At 41.8% G+C, this 23,532-nt stretch overlaps 1 protein-coding gene across 4 annotated transcripts in view; it reads right to left on the reverse strand.

The window, feature by feature from the left end:
* GDA (guanine deaminase) overlaps positions 1-7,998 on the reverse strand; it is a 115,402-nt gene extending 107,404 nt beyond the window's left edge. For all 4 annotated transcript variants that reach the window (XM_035302525.3, XM_035302522.3, XM_035302518.3 and 1 more), the window contains exon 1: positions 7,752-7,998. Coding sequence is in view for 3 of the 4 variants with exons in the window: in XM_035302518.3 (XP_035158409.2) it covers positions 7,752-7,874 (123 nt within the window). In the remaining variant the exon portion in view is untranslated. The remainder of the gene's footprint in view (positions 1-7,751) is intronic.
* Between the last annotated feature and the right edge of the window lie 15,534 nt (positions 7,999-23,532).

Raw genomic sequence — 23,532 nt, forward strand, 5'->3', positions numbered from 1 at the left:
TAATTCCAAGCTCTGTTTTATGTTAATGACTGACTTTCTTCTCCCTTTAAATGTGTAAAAGCATCAGTATTTGCCTGTGTCCTTTGCAACTGACTTAAATCCTTCCTACAGAAAGATAGATTGTAAATATATGATTGATTGGATTTCTCCTCTTGCAAGTGAGAGAAGTCCACCTGGTCTTCACCCCTAAATAATCAGATTAATGCCTGGTGGGCTTGCAGCAGGCCTGCAAGAGATACTGTCCACTATTTCTGCATCTGCCAGAACCTCCTGGACGTTCAGCCACATGTCAGGTACACCAATACCCACACACCCACAGCCAGATGCCAAATCAATCAGGACTGCCAGGAAGTTCCAGGAATTAATAGACAGCTTTACACAACCAGAAGGGGGCAAATTCCAGTCATGCCCAGCAGTATTGCTTCCAAGTCTCAAAAAGCAAGGCAAGTCATGTTTTCAGAAAATCCGTCTGGAAAGAGAACTGTATTTTACACATCACACGTAAGTGTCTTTGTATTACACATCACATTCAACACACTTTACTGACCACCTACTTTGTGCTAAAACAGATGACAATGTTGAAGGGGCCTTAAGGACAATAGAGTTTCGGCCCTCCCCACGACAGAAGATTGCAGGGACTCCTGGTGAGCACAGACCTTGGGCATCAGACAGGCATGGCTCTGAGTGCTCTGAGTCTTGCCTTTGCCACTTATTGGCTGTGACTGCAGACAAGTAACTCTCTGAGCCTCCATTTCCTCATTTGTAAAGTAGAGATGATGATGATGATATGATGATGGTATCCTTACCTTGTCTCAAAATTGTTGATTTGTAAGGGATTTGGCAGAGTGTCTGACATACAGTATGACTTAGTATCTGTTACCTTCTCTCCAGTTCACCTCTCTTTTTCCAAAAACTTTATTTTTTTTCCAAAAACTTTAAATCACTTCAATGAGTGAGAACATTCTATAAAGCTAAGTATAATCAAAGGCAAATTGAAATAATTACTATAAAGAAAGAAAAATAATAACACACTCTCACTTGCCTCTAATAACACACTCTCACAACTCTATTAAGATGTTATGAATCCACATTTTTAAATGAAGATGTTGAGGCCCAGATACGTCAGGAAATTTGTCCAAGTGGCGGAGTTGTGATTTGAATTCACATAATCTGACTCTAGACGCCATATTCTTAACTGCCTGTAAAATACTGATTTGAAATACATAAAAAATTTTGTGGAAGAACAGAGGAAGGGGCAATTTATTTCTACTTGGGAATGGTGGTCAAAAAGCCTTTGTGAAATAGAGAACATCAGAGCTGGGCCTTAAAAGAAGAGCAAGATTTCATTTTGATAGAAGTAAAATGGAAATGGAGATATAAAAAGGAAGACTATTCCAGGCTGAGAAATTGGTGCCAACAATGTGGAGGCATAAAAGGACATGGTGTGCTGGAAAACAGGGAGAAATCTGCGTGGATAGACATCTCTTGGCTCATGGATACAACATGGCATAAACCAGTCATGGTAATCCTATTCCCACTTCCCAGACAGAGAAATGAAGCAATAGGAAGAATTAGAGAACAGGTTGGGGCCAAATAATATCATGCCTAGAACATCTTCTGGAACATCTGAACCTTAGAGGCAATAGTAGTGAGCCGTAGATGGTTATAGAAGGAGATACATGATACTACCCATATTCCAAGAAAACAGTTGTCAGTAATGTGGGGGGAATATTAGAATGAGAGAGAGAAAACAGTTAAGGATCTCCTGTTATATTCTGGCTAAGAGACAGTAAAGGGCTGGATGGGGCAATGGAAGTGAATATGCACACAGATATCCCAGAGGAAAACTGGCCGGGCTTGACTACTGATATGGGTTCCTGGAAAGGCCAACAAGGAGAATAAGAAGAAGGCAGTTATTATTGTAAAGTGTAAAATATTGTTCTTTGGAAAGCAGTATAGTAATAGGGGTGCATTGAGCTGCAATGAACAACACCCAACTAACAGAGATTTAGACAATAAAGATATTTCATTATCTCACAAAAGAAGTATAGGCTGGGCATGATGGCTCACAACTGTAATCCCAGCACTTTGGGAGGCTGAGGCAGGTGGATGACCTGAGCTCAAGAGTTTGAGAGCAGCCTGCTCAACGTGGCAAAACCCCATCTCTACTAGAAAAACAAAAAAATTGCCGGGGGAGGTGATGGGCGCCTGTAATCTTAGCTACTCAGAGACTGAGGCAGGATAATTGCTTGAACCCGGGAGGCAGATGTTGCAGTGAGCAGAGATTGCACCACTGCACTCCAGCCTGGGCAACAGGAGCAAAACTCCATCTCAACAACAACAACAACAAAGTCTGATGGCAGAGTTCCAGGGATAGTTTAATTGCTCAGTGATGCTAGAGACTGGGCTGGTGTCTCTGAAATCCCCTAACACTTTCCTCACAGTCTCACATGGTGGCAGCAGCAATTCCAAGAATCCTTTCTTGATATTTGAGTATCAAAAAAAGGCAGGGCCTCTCTTCCCAAATCCTAGAAGCTTCTGAACAAACGTCCTGTATGCCAGAATGTCATCACTGGCCACCCTCAGTGACCAGGAAGTTGGAAGAATAAGTATCTGGTAAATGGAGATAGGATTCCCATGACAGGCTTACATCATGATGTATCCATGGGCCAAGTTTATTATGGGCTGATCTAATTCAGGTGTTGATAAGGAAAAAGAGGTCATGACTGGTGAGTAGGTAGCCAACAGTGTTTGCCATAAACATTTTGAATAAGCAGTCAGCCTTCTAGAAAAAGGGAATTTGCAAGATGATCCTGTAATAATTGGGAGTGAAGCATCTTGCTGATGAAAGCCAAGCTCCTATTTAGCAGCCTCAGAAGGAATGGCTTAGCCTGATTTCCTTTCTCAGGACCAAGAGCATATTTTGAGTTGCTGAGCTTGGCAGAAAGGTGGAGGAAAGGATGATAGAGAACCACTAGGATTTGTGATTCAGACTGAGAGAACTTCTGGCAAAGTAGTCTCAGGTGAGAAAGAATGTTTTCTCCTCCAAGCAGTCTTCAGAACTGAAGAATATTGGCTCACTTTTTGCACTGGGGCTATATAATCCTCTTTTGCATGTTCAAGTTCTAACAGGTCTAGTTCAACTACCACTTCCTTCAAGACGCTTTTCCTATCACTGGTCAACTTGTGCCCCACTGTGCTATTTACACACATTTACATGCACTTTCCAATCAGTCTTGATGCACTTGCCTTCCAACCCTACATACACAAGCTATCATCAAATCCAGTCAACTGGATCTAAATAGCTACTGATTCTGTCCACCTCTCTGCATCTTCATTTCTGACAATAACTGCTCGAGTCTAATGGACATGTACTACATGCCAGGCATTATTCTCTATATTTTACACTTATTAATCTATTTTATCCTTTCAACAACCCCATTAGGTAGATCATAGTAATTATTTTATGAAGAAAGAAACTTGGAGACATAAATAGTAAGGAACTGGATCAAATTCACATAGGTAGTAAGTGACAGAGGTACTCTTAGGAGTTCGTGCCTCAGTTGATAACTATGCTACCTCTGTCATCTAAATCACATTCCATTTTACCTAAATACTGCAACAGGTTCCTATCTGACCTCCTTGTCTGCACTCAACTTCTTTTCAATGCATTTATCCTGGAGTTAGAATGACCTTTATAAACCACAAAACATAATCATGACACAATCCCACCATCCCCGATGCTCTCCATAATGTAGCCCTGCCTACCTGTCCTGCCTTATCCTGTGTTAGCCTTCTCCTCAACCGTTGGACTCTATCTACCTTGGCTATTTCATTCCTTCCTACTCCAGGACCTTTGCACAGGCAGTTCTCCCAACCTAGAAGGCTATTCTTTTCCAATCCTGTCCACCTTACCTACTGATAGGCCTTGGCTGTGCCTCCACCCAAATCTCCTCTTGAATTGTACTCCCATAATTCCCACATGTTGTGGGAGGGACCCAGTGGGAGATAACTTGAATTATGGGGGCAGTTTCCCCCCATACTGTTCTCATGGTAGTGAATAAGTCTCACAAGATCTGATGGGTTTATCAGTGGGTTCCGCTTTTGCATCTTCCTCATTTACTCTTGCTGCCACCATGTAAAATGTGCCTTTCACCTCCCACCATGATTCTGAGACTCCCCGACCATGTGGAACTGTAAGTCCAATTAAACCTCTTTTTCTTCCCAGTCTTGGTTATATTTTTGTCAGCAGCATGAAAATGGACTAATATACCTACTTAACTTCTCATTGTTAACATCACAATTTCAATGTCACTTCACACTAGGGAAAGCCTTCCCCTAACTAGTTCAAGTTCTGATAGGTCACGGCAGATTCTGTTAATGCATCACTAGATCATCAACCTCACGAGGGCAGGGCAATATTTGTGTACTTTGTTCATCAGTTTAATCTCCAGTGAAGAGCCCAGTGTTTGGCTCAGGAATTAGTCCACTTTATTACAGCTACAAGTCTTAGCTCCCTTGCCAAAGTACAGATTCTTTGAGGTCCAGGACTTCGCCCTAGAGAAGCAGTCAGCTACAGTAAAGAGAACATGGCCTTTGGCCCATACTAATGCAAAATCCAACTATACCACAACCATATCTGAATGCATGACTTCTCAAGTCTCAACCTCATCTTCTGTTAGTGGGAATAATGGCATTGTGAAGTCTAAAAGAGATACTGAAAATAGCATGCTAGCGAATCTATCAGCAAATGCTTCTTAGATCTTTCTTCCCGGATGCATCTTTGGGTCCCAGGGGATCAGTGACATAAGCAGTGAGAATAAAGAGCTAAGATTCTGTGACCACCCCACAGAGTCATCACAGCCCACAGGCCAAGGCTTCCTTCTCTACCACTTGGCATGCCTGGGTGCAAAATGTCACAGTGAGCAAGAGCTTAAGGATTTGCTAGGAGGCAAAGGGAAGAAAGGGAATAGAATGAACCTGGTACATTTAAGTATCCACTAAGTGCCAGGCGTTTTCATACATTATTTCATTTAATACATAGTAAAAAGAAATCTGATTCTACAAATGAGGAACAGAGGCTCAAGCAGGTTAGGTCTCACCCATTATCTCAATGTAAGTAAGTGGTAGAGACTCTGACCCCAACCCAGGTCTCTATTTCTCCACTGGACTTGCTCCTGCCACCCCAGGGCCCTACCCCAAAATGAATCTCTTCCTCATTCTTGCTTCTGGGTAAGTGTGCATTAAAAGGCCCAACGCATCTTTATGCATATTTACTGTCAACCTGACCCTGATGTATGTGGAAAGAATCAGGCAACTTAGTATTATTTGAGCATGTAGTATCTCAAGATTAAATATTTTCAAATGAATTAAACATGTTAGAGTCTATATTCTTAAAAGCTACATTCTACTTGAGCAGAAAGACTAACTCTCTATTTCACTTAATATTAAAGTTGGCTAGATAATTTCTTTTAATTAACCTGATTTTGAATGAGCTTTAATTTAATGTATTAAGAGCAGTTAGTCATTAGCGATCTCTGGGCCTAAATAAAGTTATACAAAATGAGTAATGAAGTCTAAAAGGGATGTTGGGAAGGACAGAGTAAGCTCTATGCCCTCTCTCTGAGATGCTACCCTAGATCTGAGCTTACAATGGAGAAATAAGCTCCTGGTACTTCACACAACTTATCCCATCACAGAAACTATGTGCTACAGTTATTCAAAATGCAATCCACCCACTACCTGCGTCTGAATCTCCTTGGATGCTTGTTAGAATGCCACTTTCTGGTCTACAGATTCAGAGTCTCTGAGGATGATGCCCAGAAATCAGCATATTATCAAGCACCCCTAGATATTTCTAATTCATCCCAAGGTTTGAGCTCCTTAAACTTAAGAGGAAAAATGTACAAATCATAATAATTCAACATATTTATTTATTCCAAGGGGATTTTTTTTTTGAAACTTGAAATGTTTAAATAAATATTTATCCCCAAAACTCTAAAAACAAGACATCCTCCATTTCGAAATGGGGGATATCAAGTTTTAAAATATATACAGCATGCCCTCTCTTTAAACACAGCCAGGCATCAACTGCCTTGCACCTAGGAGGAGAAGAGAGCCACAGTTAGCAACTCACTGGTTCAGGAGATCTACACCATACATTCCAGCAGCTGACTCACCTTTGTATTCAATTCTTAAGTAATTTGATCTTGTGGGGGAAGGGCATGTTTTCTAAATTTATAACTTCAGTATGATCTTTGGTTAGAAATAGACTCCTTGACTCAACTACTAATTGCTTCTTCAGGACACTCTTTTATTCTTCTGTACAAGCACCAGAAAAGGTAATTTTTTAGATAAATTACTTCCTTTTCTTATTCTCCACCGCTAAAGCCAGTTGCCTGCTAACCTACTAATTAAAATTCTGGATATGGGAAATAAATTTTATAAAGAACCTAAGAGTTGAACAGGTCCTTGTGATTGGACTAACACCTCTAATCTTACACCAGTTTAGCAATCTCCATTCCTTTGCTTCCTGGGATTTGCCACAAACCTGAGTTCCCTGAAACTTGATGACCAAGTCCCCAATCATGGGCTCATCAGTCTCAGGATTTACCAGAATCTCCCCATTTGGGAGAGCTCTGAGAGTTTTATCACCTTGGAAACAGGCTCTCTGAATGTGCATAGAAAGAATATTTTTTAAAGCACCATGAGAAAACAGGGTTTAGTTATCCCCAAATGTAAGAGTCACGATTCAAAACTGTCACCGACTCAGTAGCATCTTAGTCAAGAATAGTATCTTCAACTTGACACATCGCAGTATGTTTACTTTTGTTAACCAAACTGGTAGTTGGAAAAAGCAGCTCAAAAATATCCCCTCTCCATATTTATTTTATTATTTTTTCTTCTAAAAAATGGAATGGCTTCACTTATCAAACTGGTCAGGCCATGGCTGATATAATCCCTACATGTGTGTATGAACCAGTAAATATTAGACATCTAGTTACCTGTGTCATTTGTAGAAATCCTGATTTTGGAAAAGGAAGTGTAAAAAATACATTCAAAGAAGACATTTTAAACCTTAAAATGGAACTGCTTGCTTTGATGCAAATGGCTATGGTGTGTGTGTGTGTGCACACCTGTGTGTGTAAGAGAGAGACAGAAACAGAGGGAGGAAGGAAAGAAAAGATTTGGATGAAATCTTTCTTTCGGACTATACCTTCTAGTATTACAAGTTGTGAAGCCTGCATCGTTAGTATATTATCTCTGTTGAATGACGGGGTGAATGAAATCAGTTCTTTTTATTCTATGTTCTGGACGTGCTAAACAACACCGATACAATGATTCCTCCTCTTATTTCTTTCACAATAAATTATGGAATTGTTTGCGGACAGTGCTAGGAGCTGGAAACAAAGATGACTGAAGTAAGGTTAGGGTTTATTGCCAGTGTCTTAAGATTGGAGCGGGAGGCGGGGTAGGGGGGTTATACCCCAGCCCAGTCGCAGCCCAGACTGCTGTCGAGCCAGTTGTGCCACTGCTCCCGGCTTCTGAGAACTCCGCATACAGCCCACGAACCTAGCGCTAGGATTCTCTCTGCGTTCCCCAAGAGCCAAAGACTCAAGTTCAACTCCAGAGCCGCTGCGCTCCCCGCGCACCGAGCGAACCCCGGCCTCCACGGAGCACGGCGCCAGGTTCCCTGCACCTGTCCTTCCGCCCGTCGGAGTGCGCCCGACCCCGCGCCCGCGCCCGCTTACTTTGCCGCTGTCGCTCACGCCGAGGAGGTGATCCCGCAGCACCTCCATGGGGCAGGTCCAGGTGGAGTGGACGAACGTCCCTCGGAAGATGTGCGCCAGGGGCGGCATCCGGGCGGCACACATGTCAGCGGCGGAGCGCAGCGCGGGTCTGCTGGCCGAGGAGGGCGCACGGGGCGGAGGCGCGGCAGGGCTCTCTACAGCTGCGGGCGGCTGCCGGGCGGGCGGACACCGGCTCCGGCCTCGTCCTGCCCCCGCCTCCCCGGGCGGTTGCCGGCGCCCTGCAGGCCGCGCCCAGGGGCTGGTTCCCTACCTCCTCAATGCCAATAGGATTTTTCTACCGCAAGTCGGCTCTGCGCTCCCGTGGGGTGTGGTCTTTCCCCTCCTCTTGCGTTAGTTTTGGATGCATTAACTCTTTGAGTTATCAAAATCAGCCACAGCTGAGGCTGACATGATCTTCTATAAGTTGTGTCAGCCTGGCTCCTCTGACCCTTCGACTCTTAGGACCACTTAACTTCTTCCACCTGTAACACCCACGTTCTGAACTTGCATTAGTTCAGGGACAGGTGAAAGGTAAGCTGGGACTGCCTACCTTATGCCAGTTTCATTTTCAATTTCTGCGGACTGAAGAATTCATATTGGTCCTCGCCTGGAAGGTTCTGGAAGCACATCTTATAGAACCTCTCTGGGAGCTCTGCAGCTGGGTGTCATTGTGGACCCCATGATTCCTCTCCTCACCTTGAGGCTACTGTTTTTGATTCTTGTGTCTGTCCGCAAACAATTCCAATACCAATTTTTCTCGTGTAAAATGAATGAATCTCTTTTATTTACTTCCAGTTGTACAAGGGGAGAAAATTAAGTTCTCAAGTCAAGTCATGGTAGCATGGGCTCGGTTGCTGAATTGGGAATCAAGAGACTGTGGACAGCACATGTGGGCCTCGGTGTCCTTATCAACCCCATTTGTGAAAATGGAGCTTGGACTAGGTTATAGCTAGGGCTGCCTCTAGGTCAGCGTTCCCACTCTATATAATGACCACAGGGTTCTTCACTAAATTCATCCATAAAGCCCAACAGGCTTCCATTCAGGGCCCTCTAACGTGCTGTTCCTTCTGCCCCTAATGTGTCTTGTGGCTCTTTACTTGGCAACTCTTCTCACCACTAATTTGTCTTAAATGTCAGGCTCTTTGGAGTCACCTTTTCTGATCACCAAGCTAGTGGCACCTGACTCCCAGCAGTTTCTACTCCACCAATCTATCTCATTTCTCCCATTGCATTAATCATATCCAACCTTATCTATTTTGTGTTCTTTTAGTTTATTCCTCTTTCCCTTTCCCCAGTACACACACACACACACACACACACCCCAGTAACAGAAGCACCACAGGAGCGGGGGACGTGTCTTATGCCTAGAACAATGCCAGTGTTCCATACTTGTTTATTGAATAAGTGAATGGATGGTTTTTCTGGAGCAGAGCCGTAACCTGAGACAAATAACTATTTTCACGCCTACATAACGGGTGAGGGTTTCATTGCAGTGTATGAGCAGGCTTTCTCTGAATTGCTGCTTTTATGATACAGGTCGGCTTACAGAAATGATTCATTCCCTTCTCAGTTCCTTCAGCTCCCCCACAGCCAATGTCTAGGGTGACCAACTCATCTGGGTTTACCAGACACTTTCCTGTTTTTAACACTGAAAGTCAGGCCATTCAGGAAATCCCTCAGAACCATGCACACGGATGGTGGATCACCCTACCAAGGACTCAGAATTAGGAATCTCTGCAGCTGAGGTCATTACCCTTGTCCCTGCACCTTGTCAGTTTCTCCTGATTTCTGCCAGCCACACTCCCGTCTGGCAGTCCCAACAGCCAGTACACTGAAAACATTCTCTTGACCTTGTATACACAAAAACCTCAGAAAGGTGAAGAAAATGGCTTTGAGACAGGATTCAATTAGGTGCTTCCAACAGATGTATTAGTTTCCTAAAACAGATACAGTTAATTTTTTTAAATGAAAGCAACCTAAAAGTCAAAAAAATGAGAATAGTTTTATGGATTAGATTGTATGTACTTGATAGAACATTACGCAGTTATTAAAAACAATAGGGGAAATACGTAGCCACATTGTTGAGCTTTTAAAAATGGCTTCTATGCTATGATTAAAATCTTGAAAAGCTGTAAGCATACTGGATGGAATTGAAAAGGTACATCAAACAATGTATGTTGTTCCATTGGCATAACAGAATTGCTAGAGAATTTTGTTTTGTTGTTTTTTAATGTTACTACATGGTCTATAGGATGAGTAATCATTATGATGCTTTTAAAAAGTTAATCAACTTAAACAGAAGGATCAGCCACAAATCTCCAGATAACATAGCATTAGTGCCCCTCAGGTAAATTTTAGCCCTTGAGCAATGCCTAGTTCCACTTCCGTTCCTGATCAAGTTGTAAGCACCTGGGCTCAGGATCCAGAAGCCCTGGGTACTATACTGCCAGGCAACGTGGCTTAGCCACACGTCAGAAGTCTTGGCTTCCCAGCCAGTCACAGTAACTCATGCCTATAATCCCAGCACTCTGGGAGGCCAAGGCAGGTGGATCACTTGAGGTCAGAAGTTCCAGACCAGCCTAGCCAACATGGTGAAACCCTGTCTCTACTAAAAATATAAAAAATTAGGTGTGGTGGCACACGCCTGTAGTCCAGCTTCTAGGGAGGTTGAGGCAGGAGAATCGCTTGAACCCAGGAGGCGGAAGTTGCGAGGAGCCAATATTGCACCACTGCATTCCAGCCTGGGAGACAGTGAGACTCTGTCTGAAAAAAAAAAAAAGTCTTGGCATCCCCCTCCTGTCACTGGTTCTCCACTCTCAGACTTGACGACTCCTTTAAATTGCTGGTCCTCCTGTAATTTTGACTCCCATTCTGGTATCCCCAGGGAAATGTTCTCCTGGCTACAGAGATTTGGAGGGAAAAGAGGGTACCGAGCTTTTATATTTACCTTCAAACACAGCCCAAGCACCATTAGTGCTCTGCCCCCACACTTCCTTCAGAAAAAAAGAGCCCCACCTTGGCATGGACTGTTCCCTGGCTGCTTCTTCAGCCTTGGCTACCTCCACTCTCCCATATGCTAAGAATCCGCTTTGCTCACACTCTGCTTTCTGCTTGTGGTGCCCTTTTACCGTCTTCCACCATGTCTGCCTCATTGTCTCACCCACTCTCCCCAGCCCCCGAAATTCATCAAGTTAATTGCTCACCCTCACCTTTATCCAGGATATCTTTACATTTCTCCTCTAAGGTGTTAGGTGTTCCTCCCCTGAGTTTGTGGGGGTGCTGTAATTGTTCCATTACTCATCTATACCCCAAAGAAGATTGTGTTTTTCTGAAGGACCATGTCCTCTTCCTTTCTTTCTTTCTTTCTCTGTATCCCCTTAACACAGTGCCTGGTTACTAGGAGATGCTCAACAGATTTATATGAATATTGAAGTTCAGGAGATGGCTCTAGTGCCTATATTTTAGTGATAAAAATTAAGCAGCTATAGTGGGTGTGTGCTAATGGTGAACAATTCATTGGGACTAGAACTTAGCAATGAGTTTTATTTCATCTATTTAGTTTTCCAACATTTTATCATGAGAATATTCAAACATACAGAAAAATTTAAAAGCTTCATTTCTTACCATCTCAATTTTGTCTGTTTCAGATGGATCCAAGTATTCCCCAAATTCTCCTTCTACTGGGGTAGAATCAGCATGTTCTAAACCTCTAATTGCCTGAGGTCAAAATCTAGATCATAGCATGATTAGCTTTGAATTTTGGTCATCTCATTAATGTAATTATACCTGTAGCTCAGTCAAAATGTCCCTTTTGCTAGATAGAACTTGACTGTTTGAAAAGGCTTTCTCCCCTTCTGTCTCATTTTGAGACTCTCAACAACCCTATAAAATAGGAAGAGAAGGTATTTTAACCATTCCACAGATGGGGAAACTGGGGTTCAGGGAGGTTGGCTTGCCTCTTCAGTTAGCATAGGATAGACTGGGATCTTGGGTCCAGTCGTTCTCACACGTTGTCACATCACAGTAAACTCCCAGGAATGATTCATTCAATTTTGCCATGACTCACTTGGCCACTGCACTGTGGGCTGTCATCTACAACTTTCACATTGTACATGGTTTTCCAACAGTTGCTGGTGACACTCAGATCCAGTCTGCAGTAAAACTAAAGGGGATAATGAGCCTTGAGGAGAACAAGAATCCAATCAGCATAGGTCAGTAGAATGGGCCAGCGAAAATAACTCAGGTTTTCATGAGGCACAGAGAGTGCAGGTAAGCGGGTTAAATGAGAATCCACTTTTCCTCTCTTATCGGAGAGAAGTTTTCATTGCACGATGAAATAAATGCTGCCTATTTTATTTATTCTTTTCATGTAGCTAAATCTATCAGTTTCCATGGTGCCCTGTGTTCACCATGGAAACTATGACAAGCTCATTATGCTTGAGAGAGAGAGAAAAAAAGATACACCAAAAATTTGAGATGGGATAAATGCATTCCTTTTAAAACTGTGTGTTCTTCTGAAGTGGGAAGCCTTGATGGATAGCAAATCATAATGATCTCCATTTTCCAGTTCTTAGGTGAGAGCCCAGGTTTGCATATCCACAGAAGCAGCACCCTTGCCCCCCGCCCTACAAAACTACTTTATTTATATAGAGTAGTTATGCCTGTGAGTATCCCACCTCTGTATTTACTGACAATAGAGATGGCTAAATCCACATTTTACCAATTTTTATGAGACTATAACGCTAGTCCCTACATACATTCTTTTAACAGTTTGTTCACTAAATAGATATTCATTGGACATCTGTATTATGATAGGCACTATGCTGAGCACTGTAGGTATGACTGCATTAAACAGATACCGTCTTACCCATATGTAATTTACACGACTCTACTTTCTCTCTGCCACCTCTAGGAGTAGGAATTAATAGCTTTCATAGTATTACTGTAACATTTCCCTAGCATAATTAGTGAATGTCGTATTATTATATATACTACCTGTCAAATTTTAAGTGATGTGAATATAATAAAAGGCACTTAACAATCAATGTTGAAGTGACACATTGATAACAATGCTCTAGTACACTATTTAACATTACTTGTTTCGAAGAAGTCTATTGTTACTATTATTATTATTTTGAGACAGAGTCTCGCTATGTCGTCCAGGCTGGAATGCATTGGCACCATTTCAGCTCACTGCAACCTCCACCTCCTGGGTTCAAGTGAATTTCTGCCTCAGCCTCCCCAGTAGCCGGGACTGCAGGCGCCTGCAACCACACCCAAGTAATTTTTGTATTTTTAGTAGAGATGGGGTTTCACCATGGTAGCCAGGCTGGTCTTGAACTCCTGGCCTTAAGTGATCCATCCTCCTCAGACCCCAAAGTGCTGGGATTACAGGCATGAACTACTGCATCTGGCCAGAAGACTATTATTTTTAAATACCTACTATATTATTCTTGTGAAATTGGCATAGGTTTATTTTTTAAGGTTTGAACATTTTAAAATACTGTATCTCACTATCCAGATATACTATCACCATTAGCACCCTTGTGGTTTACTTAGAAAAGTTCAAATATAGAAAAGACAAAAGATAATAGCCTAGAAGATTGTAGTTGAGAAAAGTAAGGAAAAGGAAACCTACCTCTACTTTTTAGAACAGCAATTAAGTTTGGAGAAATGCATATATTTTACCTGAATTTTATGGAAAAAAGGAAAAGAGAACGAGAGGAGTGAGTTGCAACTTGAATTAGGTTTTATGCCAGACAGGTGCAGGGAGATAGTTATCTGGCTGGAAGTCTTTAAGGACCATCTAGGCAGCTGTCTCTGTTACCTACTCATACTGTTGATCCCTCAAATCAGGTAGCACCTTAGTAAAATTTAGCTTATGCCAGCATCGTACCATGACAGCATGCTCAAAGCAAATATTCTTGACCTGGTGTTACTCTGCGTACATTCATGCTCCAACATGGATTATAAAGGTATTCTACTTTTACTATCAAGGGATAAACAATACATAAATCAATATCTATAGGTTCCTATTCCAGCTCAGTCTCAAGCCAATGGTATCTTGGCAAAGTCATTCTACTTCGGGCCTTGGTTTCCTCATCTGTAAGATGAAAGGTCACATACTATCACTGGTTCCATATTTTACTCCCAAGGATTCAGTTCCTTATTTCTCCTGCTTACATACTTTCAAGTTTTACAAGTTAACAAGAAAACTAGTACAAGATAGAAACTCAATAAAAGCTGTTAAATGAAAGATTTCCCTATTTTTCATTCATCAAAGACCAAAATAACTACCAATCAGAGCTTCTGATGAACATGAACTGTCTAGCATGTCATGTTCAGTTCACATAATTCAAACCGAAAGCAAGTCTAACATTTTACTTAGCCTATACAACCTATCTCAAGTTGGACAAATTCTGTTAAACCTTTGTGAAATGTTAGAGATGACGTAAGAAACACAGCTTGAATTTGTTGAACAATCCTCCTAAGCACCCTGGGACTCCAAGTTGATCAATATCGAAGTAAGGTTGGGAAGCCACTGAAATGATTTCACACGTTTTTGGGAGTTAGTTTGCCACTTTTTTTGCTTTGAACTAGAAGAAACTGTACATCTAAAATGTGCCACATGGACAACTGAGACCTAGGGGATGAAATGCATCCTATTAGGCTCTCATTCTGGGGATCTCAGAGAAAGTTTGGTTTTTCCCAAGAATATTAAAATGCAGCTTAACTGGGTTGAGCTGACAGTGGAGCTAAAGTGAAAAGACGCTTGTCCCAGCTAAGAATGTATGCTAGCTGAGGTGCTGAGAGTCATTGCATCCATGTTCCTAGACTCCATGTTCCTCATAACCATAATGAGATTGGGCTCCACTCTAGCAGAAAGCCAAACATTATCATCCTGACAGAAGCTACCCCTTTAGATAGGTGTACATTTCATACAGAAAGTAAAAACCAACTGAAGCTCAAGTTAAATTGTCATAACAATGATTTTAAGGAAAAAAGAAAGTTTTGAGGAATTCTCACAATATTGTTTGAATATGTAAAATTAAACTTATTTGAAAAACTGTAAATGAATGTCAAAACTTCCTTTGTGTGTATTTCTAAAGGGATGATTTTTTTTTTTCTTTTGAGACACAATCTCGCTCTGTTGCCCAGGCTGCAGTGCTGTGGTGCCATTTCAGCTCACTGCAGCCTCCGCCTCCAGGGTTCAAGTGATTCTCCTGCCTCAGCCTCCTGAGTAGCAGGGACTACAGGTGCACGCCACAACGTGGGGCTCATTTTTTGTATTTTTAGTAGAGACAGGGTTTCACCGCATTGGCTGGGATGGTCTCTATCTCCTGACCTCATGATCCACCCACCTCAGCCTCCCAAATTGCTGGGATACAGGCGTGAGCCACTGCGCCCAGCTGGGATGATTTCTAATATTATGTATAAATGAAATTTACCAGCCAGGCGCGGTGGCTCACACCTGTAATCCCAGCACTTTGGGAGGCCAAGGTGGGCAGATCACAAGGGCAAGGGATCATGACCATACTGGCCAACATGGTGAAACCCTGTCTCTACTAAAAATACAAAAATCCCCTGGGCATGGTGGCACACGCCTGTAGTCTCAGCTACTCAGGAGGCAGAGGTTGCAGTGAGCCAAGACTGTGCCACTGCACTCTAGCCTGGTGACAGCGGAAGACTCTGTCTTAAAAAAAAAAAAAAAGAAAGAAATGTACCATTTATATAACACTCTTTCATATAAGATGCAAAACCCACTAATTATATTTGTGACAAGAATCCAGCCCTAATGGGATGAAAACAAACATTTATGAGAAGCAATTTTTGTTGCTGCTTTTAGAAGTTTGGTTTGTGTTTTTGGAATTATTTGTGGAATGGCATATAACAGGAAATCAGTAAATATTAATATTAGATAAATTAATGTTATGTTATACACACTAAAACTCCAATTCAGAATTACTCATTCTCCCCCATGGAGTGTTAAAATTGCCATAGTGTTCATATTACCAAAATATGCTATAAAATGAAGAACATGTGATTGGGGTTTGGAGCACATTAAGTTTAGACAAGGTTGAAAGTGACAGAAAACCAACTAGAACCCCTCAGTCCAAATGGGAATGGTGATATCCTGTTTTGCGTAACAACAATGAAAGAATCTATGGTCTCACTCTCTTCTGGACGCACAGATTAGCTGCAGGTTCAGTCAGCACCCAGCTTCTCATCTCTCTCTCTCGCTCTTGCTCTCTCTCTCTCTGTCCTCTTTCCTCCTCTTTTCCCTCTCTTCCCTTAGACTCTCCTCCACACAGACTCCATTCTCTGATAGCTCCCTCCTCGTGATCACAAGGTGATGACAACCGCTCTAGACTTTATACTCTCAAATTCAGGTGAAGAAAAAGTGAAGTGACCTTTCCCAAAAGTTTCGGAAGAATGCAAAAAGCAAACTCATCATCTTATTTGCCACAATAGGCTGATATGCCCAGCCCTAACAACAATAACAAAAGCATTATAGCCAGGGCAATGTGACATGTGACACTCTGATCTGGGTCTCATGCCCCATCTCTTAGTTAAGGAGCAGGTAGGGAAGGAAGTACAGGCACTCAGAGTAGGGAATGTGGGGTTCCCTAGACAAATTGGAATGTAGTGTCCAGAAGAAGATGAATGGGTGCTGGGCAGCAAAAAAGTGCAGATGTTTATTGGGGTGTGGTAGGTACAGGCTTCTTTACTAAAAGTTACTGACAACTAACTGATAAGTACGGATATAATTAGAAATATAACGAGCATAGATATTGATAAAGTATAGTAGAATACATGAGGTACATTCAATAGTTATTGTAAGATGCTCTCATTGTCCTCTCAAAATAAAACCTTATTTTGTGCCTGTAAGAGTAAGATGCTATGCATTATATAGGATGTAAAAATGAGTCTTAGATTGGCTGCCTTCACATTAGAGGAAGGGTAAAAAAATGAAATGAAGCATTTTTTTAATTAGAAATGGGGGTCTCCCTATACTGCAAACAATCTGGTCTCAACCTCTTGGCCTCAAGTGATCCTCCTGCCTCAACTTCCCAAAGCCCTGGGATTATAGGTGCGAGCTACTGCACTTGGCCTGGAATGACTCTTTTCATTTTTATTTACAGATTTCTCTTCCCGTAGATCTCAGACTATAGACAACATGGATTTAGGTCAGGGGTGGGGTCACCATGACTTAGAAGAAAGGCATTTAACATTTTGGTGGCATAAGGAATGTATTTCCTTTTAGCTAATTATGGCCATTTTCAGATATGGGACATTTTGACTTACTTATTTCAATGGAGAAATATTTTAATGGCCCAGAACACATAATATTCAATGTCAATTTTATCATTAATGTGTATCATTTTTACCCATTCCTCAAATCATCCTAAGATTGATTATCAAATTCAACAAAGCTGCATTTGACCAACTACACCAAAATGCTTGGTTCAAATGAGTCACATAAAAAAAGCCCTACTTTGATAATTTCCATTCACCAAATTTTTATTGTTAACCTAAGGTAAAGTGTTTGAAAGAGGAATAGCAGGCCATGTCTTGTCCATATTTTTAGATATTCCTAGATGTGTTAGGATGATGGACTATGACCATAAAAAGAATGTAACATGAAATGCATGGGAAGAAACAGTGATGCAAATGTTTCATAAGATGCAATAAAAACTTAATTATATAAATTCTCCTCTTTCCCTAGTCAATTAAATGTGATTGGTGTTGCTGTTGTCACTGTTGTTTAATGTGCTGTTACCAGTTTTCGCCTTTATCCAACTTCTTACCCTCACATTCATTTCGTCTATGAACATTTGTTGGGCACCTTCTATATTCCAGGTATTCTGTTAAGCCCTAGAAATTAAAAGATTTTAAAAAGTCATGACTTAAATCCTTGAGAAGCTTATAAGATAATGGTAGAAACCAACAGGCACACATGTGACTATGACAAACCATCTGCGGGTGTGTCTCTTCCCCTTCAACTCTTGCATACTCCATCGACCCATCATAGGGTGCTGTGAGAACTGGATCTGTCTCCTTTACCGCTCTGGAAACATTGAAAGATATTTGGGACAGAGACCCACTTTTTAGCTTTTATTTTTGACTTCACTTTAACTTATCACCTGTATTCCCTCATGCTGAATAAAGGAAAACCAAATGGCATCTGATTTCAGAAAGGTGATCACCTGCTGATGTGAATGTGGGGTTAGAACAAGGGATTCTGTGTCTCTGGGCTACAAGTGTTTATTGTCTAACTCTCTCTCAGTGCCTGCTCAGTGCATTGTGCTGCGGGGAAGTGCCAGAGGCCAGAGAAAATATTTCCAGTGCTCACCCAACAACGTCTGCAAGCACAAGTCATCTCCAGGACAGGAAATTTCCAAGGGATGAAATGCTCTGCTTCAAAAATTTGTCTTATCCCAGCTTGGTGGCAAGATGAGAGTCCTGATCCAGGTCTGAGCTAACCTGGGACTTTAAATACACAACTCATTCTGCTAACTCCCCTGCCCTTCCTTCCTGCTTACCAAGCAATCTTCTGGTTAACATTTAGCTTCTCATACAGATGGCACTAATAGAGAGGCTTTGGGGCAGTCACATTTCTCATGGTTGGCTAACTACCTTAGCAGTTTGGGCTTTCCAGGCAGTCTGTTGTGAGCGAAGTGAACATCATGAGTCTCCCTTTACCTGGGAAATCCTGGGACCCTAGCAATACTGCATCTGTGGAACTATAGGACTGAAGGCCAGAATATTGGATATGAAAAGTACACTGCAATAGATAGGATGAACCCTGTATGGGTCCCAACAAGTCATTTTTCTTACAGAGTCTCCCTTTGTCACCAGGCCAGAGTGCAGTGGTGCGATCTTGGCTCATTGCAAGCTCCGACTCCCTGGTTCTGAGTATTCTCCTGCCTCAGCCTCCCGAGTAGCTGGGATTGCAGGCATGTGCCACCATGCCCGGCTAATTTTGGTATTTTTAGTAGAGATGGGGTTTCACCATGTTGGCCAGGATGGTCTTGATCTCCTGACCTCATGATCCACCTGCCTCAGCCTCCCAAAGTGCTGGGATTACAGGTGTGAGCCACTGCGCCTGACCATCATTTTTCTTTAATGACTCCCCAGCCTCATCCTATGTGTGATTCAACACCTATCAAGTCTTAACTTGGACTGTAGAAACAGTTGGAGGATGTCCACTGGAGGTAGAGTGAGGAGAACAAACTCATGGCCAACATGCCAAGAGGAGTGAAGCACAGCCCGTGGAGAACACAGCTGTGCCTGGCTTATTCTCTGGTTTACTTATGGAGAGAGGCTGCTGGTCTATTCTGTTGAAAGTTTGAATAATTTTTTTTTTTTTTTTTTTGAAACGGAGTTTCGCTCTTTTTACCCAGGCTGGAGTGCAATGGCGCGATCTCGGCTCACTGCAACCTCCGCCTCCTGGGTTCAGGCAATTCTCCTGCCTCAGCCTCCCAAGTAGCTGGGATTGCAGGCACTCACCACCATGCCCAACTAATTTTTTGTATTTTTAGTAGGGACGGGGTTTCACCATGTTGACCAGGATGGTCTTGATCTGTTGACCTCATGTTCCACCCGCCTCGGCCTCCCAAAGTGCTGGGATTACAGGCTTGAGCCACCGCGCCCGGTGAAATAATTTTTTTTTTTAATCAAAAGGAAGAGACTGGCCATGGTGGCTCACGCCTGTAATCCTGGCTGTTTGGGAGGCCGAGGCAGATGGATCATCTGAGGTCAGGAGTTCAAGACCAGCTTGGGCAACAGACAGAAACTCCATCTCTACTAAAAATACAAAAATTAGCTGGGCACGGTGGCACATATCTATAATCCTATGTACTCGGGAGACTGAGGCAGGACAATTGCTTGAATCCAGAAGGCGGAGATTACAGTGAGCAGAGATTGCATATTGCACTCCAGCCTGGGTGACAGGGCAAGACTCTGTCTCAGAAAATAATAAAAATAAAAATGAAAATAAGTAAATTAGTGAGGTGTGGTGGCACACGCCTATAATCCTGGTTATTTAGGAGGCTGAGGTAGGAGAATCATTTGAACCTGGCAGGCAGAGGTTGCAGTGAGGCCGGATTGGGCCACTTTACTTCAGGAAAGAAAGAAAGCAAGAAGGGAGGGAGGGAGGGAGGGAGGGAAGAAGGAAGGAAGGAAGGAAGGGAGGGAGGGACGGAGGCAGGGAGGGAGGGAGGGAGGAAGGAAAGAAGGAAGGAAGGAAGGAACGAAGGAACAAAGGAAGGAAGGAAAGAAGGAAGGAAGAAAGGAAAGAAGGATGGAAGGAAAGAAGGAAGGAAGGAAAGAAGGAGGGAAGGAAAGAAGGAAGGAAGGAAAGAAGGAGAGAAGGAGAGAGAGAAAAAATTGGAGTAATTTTATTCCATCTCTCATTACCAGGCAAGGACATAACTTCAGATACTCTAAAATAAACTCCAGTAAGACTCCACCCAATCTGAGAAGTGTATTTGTATTGTTTCTATTGTATTGCTATTCACTATTTTATTGTATTGCTATTCACTAATTTATTTATTTATTTTTACCATGTATTGCATTCTAAAAATAAGCTAGGTGCTAGTCAGAAAAGTGAATCAGGCTCAAACCCTGATTATATAAAAATGCTGGCTGCTAGCCTGTCTCGCAGGACTTCTGTGAGGGTGTCCTGCCGGCTTGAAAACTGGCAAAGAACTCCCTCAACGAGTTGTCAAAATCTTAATACAAATAATCCACTCTAATTACACCAACATTGTATGTTTATTACATGATATTATATATATATATATATATATATGAACATTGGAAAGTGAATGGTAGTATCTATCTTCCATTATTTTGGCAAAGGTAATGGCTATAAAATGCCGAGCAAGTGGCAAGTGCTCGAAAATGATAGTAGTTATTTTTAAATCATTATCATTATCACTATTACAACTAGCAAAGATACCGTCAATGAAGAGCAAATTTTTCAGAAGAATGACAAGAAAGCTGCCCACCAGACTCCCACCCCACCACACCACTGTTTGAATTATTTACTTGAAATATGAGGGGAGTATAGAAGAGAAGGCAGAAGAGTAAACAAACACATTTGCCATTTTCACTGAGATATGGAAAGAGCTTTATAAATATGATAGTAATAGGTCTGGAAGCAGCCATTCGACCCTCATTTAATCTGTTTACTTTTTTGCCACTTGGATTCATCTCATTCTGATATGAAATAATCTGCCACTTATCATAAGCGCTTTCTCTGTGGGGACGTGGGTAACTGGCAACAAAATTCAGTAAACAGGAAAACCTGGAAGTCTGGTTCAAATGTATCCACCAAGCAAAATACGTGATTAAGATAGGGTTCAAAGTCCTCTCTAATAAATGGTCCACAGTCGCCAATAGATAAAACAACAAACAGGCCAAAAGTAACAGATAAAGGGATACATAAAAACTGAATGACAGTCAGCCATGGTGGTTCACACCTGTAATCCCAGCACTCTGTGAGGCCAAGGTGGGCAGATCACAAGGTCAGGAGTTCGAGACTGGCTTGGCCATCGTGGTGAAACCCCATCTCTACTAAAAATACAAAAATTAACCAGATGTGGTGGTGGGTGCCTGTAATCCTAGCTACTCCAGAGGCTGAGGCAGAAGAATCTATTGAACCTTGGAGGTGGAGGTTGCAGTGAGCAGAGATGGAGCCACTGCACTCCAACCTGGGTGACAGAGTGAGACTCAGCCTGATAAAAACAACCGAATGGGGAAAACTATCTAATTTCTTTTGGAGGAAATAACTTCCTAGGTCATCAATTGATAGTGAAAACACCTTATTTTTGCATAGAAGAGTACAGCCAATGCCCAATCTCATGCATTATTTCATTTGATCCTAACAAAAAGACAGACAGATAACATCAGAGAATATCTAAGGACTAGCTTGAAAGGAAAGACCAACTTAACCTACAGACATATTGTTGATTCTCCCAGGAAGGATTTCCTTCCAGATTTTTCTGGTTCTGTTTTTGCTTGTTTATTTGTTTCTTCATTTCAGAAGAGATTTATTTTCCCATCAACGAATGTAAATTTTTTAAAAACTGATTTTGATTCAACTTAGTTCAAATGCTTATTTTTTAAAATAGAACATAATTTCTACTCTACGAAGTTTAGCAGCCCATTACATATAGCAAGTGTCATGCTATGTGAACAGGATCATGTGAAGTGTGACATAAGTAAATACAAATCTAGGATGCAACAGGCTTCCCAATAATTTTGAGCTAGATGGAGGGTAAGTTTAGAGCAAGACGGCCGCGGAGAAAACAATTGCTTGATGCAATTTTAATGAAATGAGTGCTTGGTTTCATTATATTTACTTAGAGACTGCACAAGGTCTATTTCACAACAGCACATGGAAAAGCAAGTAAAGGAAATGGCTCTTACAATGGGAAGTATTCTTGATCACGGGGAGATAAGCAAGAATAACTAACTGCCTTGAAGAAAGACAAATAATTAGGGAAGAAAAGAGAACTTCTAAAAAGTTTACAAATACTGCTTTGGTGAGATCTGGGAAGGTGCCTTCTTAAAATATGAATAGAAAGTCAAAAAAGTTGTGATTAGAAAATAGAAATTCTAGAATTAAAAAAACACTTCAAGAAGGTTCTGAAAGGTCATGGACATCTCCCCAAATGTCGAAGTGGATTCTTCTCTCCACCACCACCTGCTGGGCAGAGCATACCGTCGGAGCAGGAGAGTAAAGGGTCTGGCAAGTGGCCACTACAAAAAAGGAAAATGGTAGAAAGGCTGGATAATCTTGAAGACATGCGGGAGGCATCTGATTCCATTGTCATCAATGAAAAAGAAAGACTGTAAAGATGGATAGAAGGATTACTTTTAATCCCATTATAAACTCCTTTTTTTCTATCAGGTGTGTGTGTGTGCGTGAGTGTGTGTGTGTGTAAATGTATATATTTTTTCAAAAGCAATGAAAAGGGATAAAGAAGTACAAGAGAAAAACAAAGAGTAGATCTCATGTACACAATGTGTGCCATAACATGCGTTACTCTCCATTCCATGAAGTTGCAAAGTTGTGATATTAATAATAGGCTGAATTTAACAGAGAACTTTCTATGTGGAAGACATTGTCCCAAGTACTTCCCATGTATTCTTTCGTTTAATGCTTAGAATGCCCCTTACAAATAATAATGATTATTTTCTCCATTTTACAGTTGAGGAAAGGAAGGTTCAAAGGAATGAATGCCTAGAGATGCGTAGTTCTAGGTGGTCATGCCAAGATTTGAGCCCAGCAATCTAAGTCTAAACAAGATACTCTTAACATTTCACTGCTCTGCCCCTGTGCCTGTGAGACATGTAAAAGCAGATGTCAAGTAGGCAGAAGATTTTCACGCCTGAAAGTCAGGATAGAGACCTGGGCTTCAGATAGAATTGTGGGCTTGAGCAGCAAATAGAAGTAAAATTGCATGAGTGGATGAAATCCCAGGACAGTATTTGTAATCAAAAGAGGAGATCTGCTCGATCTCAACACATCAGGGGTAGATGGAGAAAAAGAAGCCAACTTCAACCCAGAGACTGATAAAGTAGAAGAAAAACCAGCAAAGTGGTATTTCATGAAAGTCCATGGAAGACAATGTTTCAAGGAGAGGGTTGTCCACAGAATCAATGTTGCTCTAAGTCATGTTATGAAAGGGACTCAGATTCCTTGACCTTAGAAATAAGAAGGTTGGCCGGG

Source organism: Callithrix jacchus, chromosome 1, assembly GCF_049354715.1.
Source record: "Callithrix jacchus isolate 240 chromosome 1, calJac240_pri, whole genome shotgun sequence".
NCBI classification, from domain to species: Eukaryota; Metazoa; Chordata; class Mammalia; order Primates; family Cebidae; genus Callithrix; species Callithrix jacchus.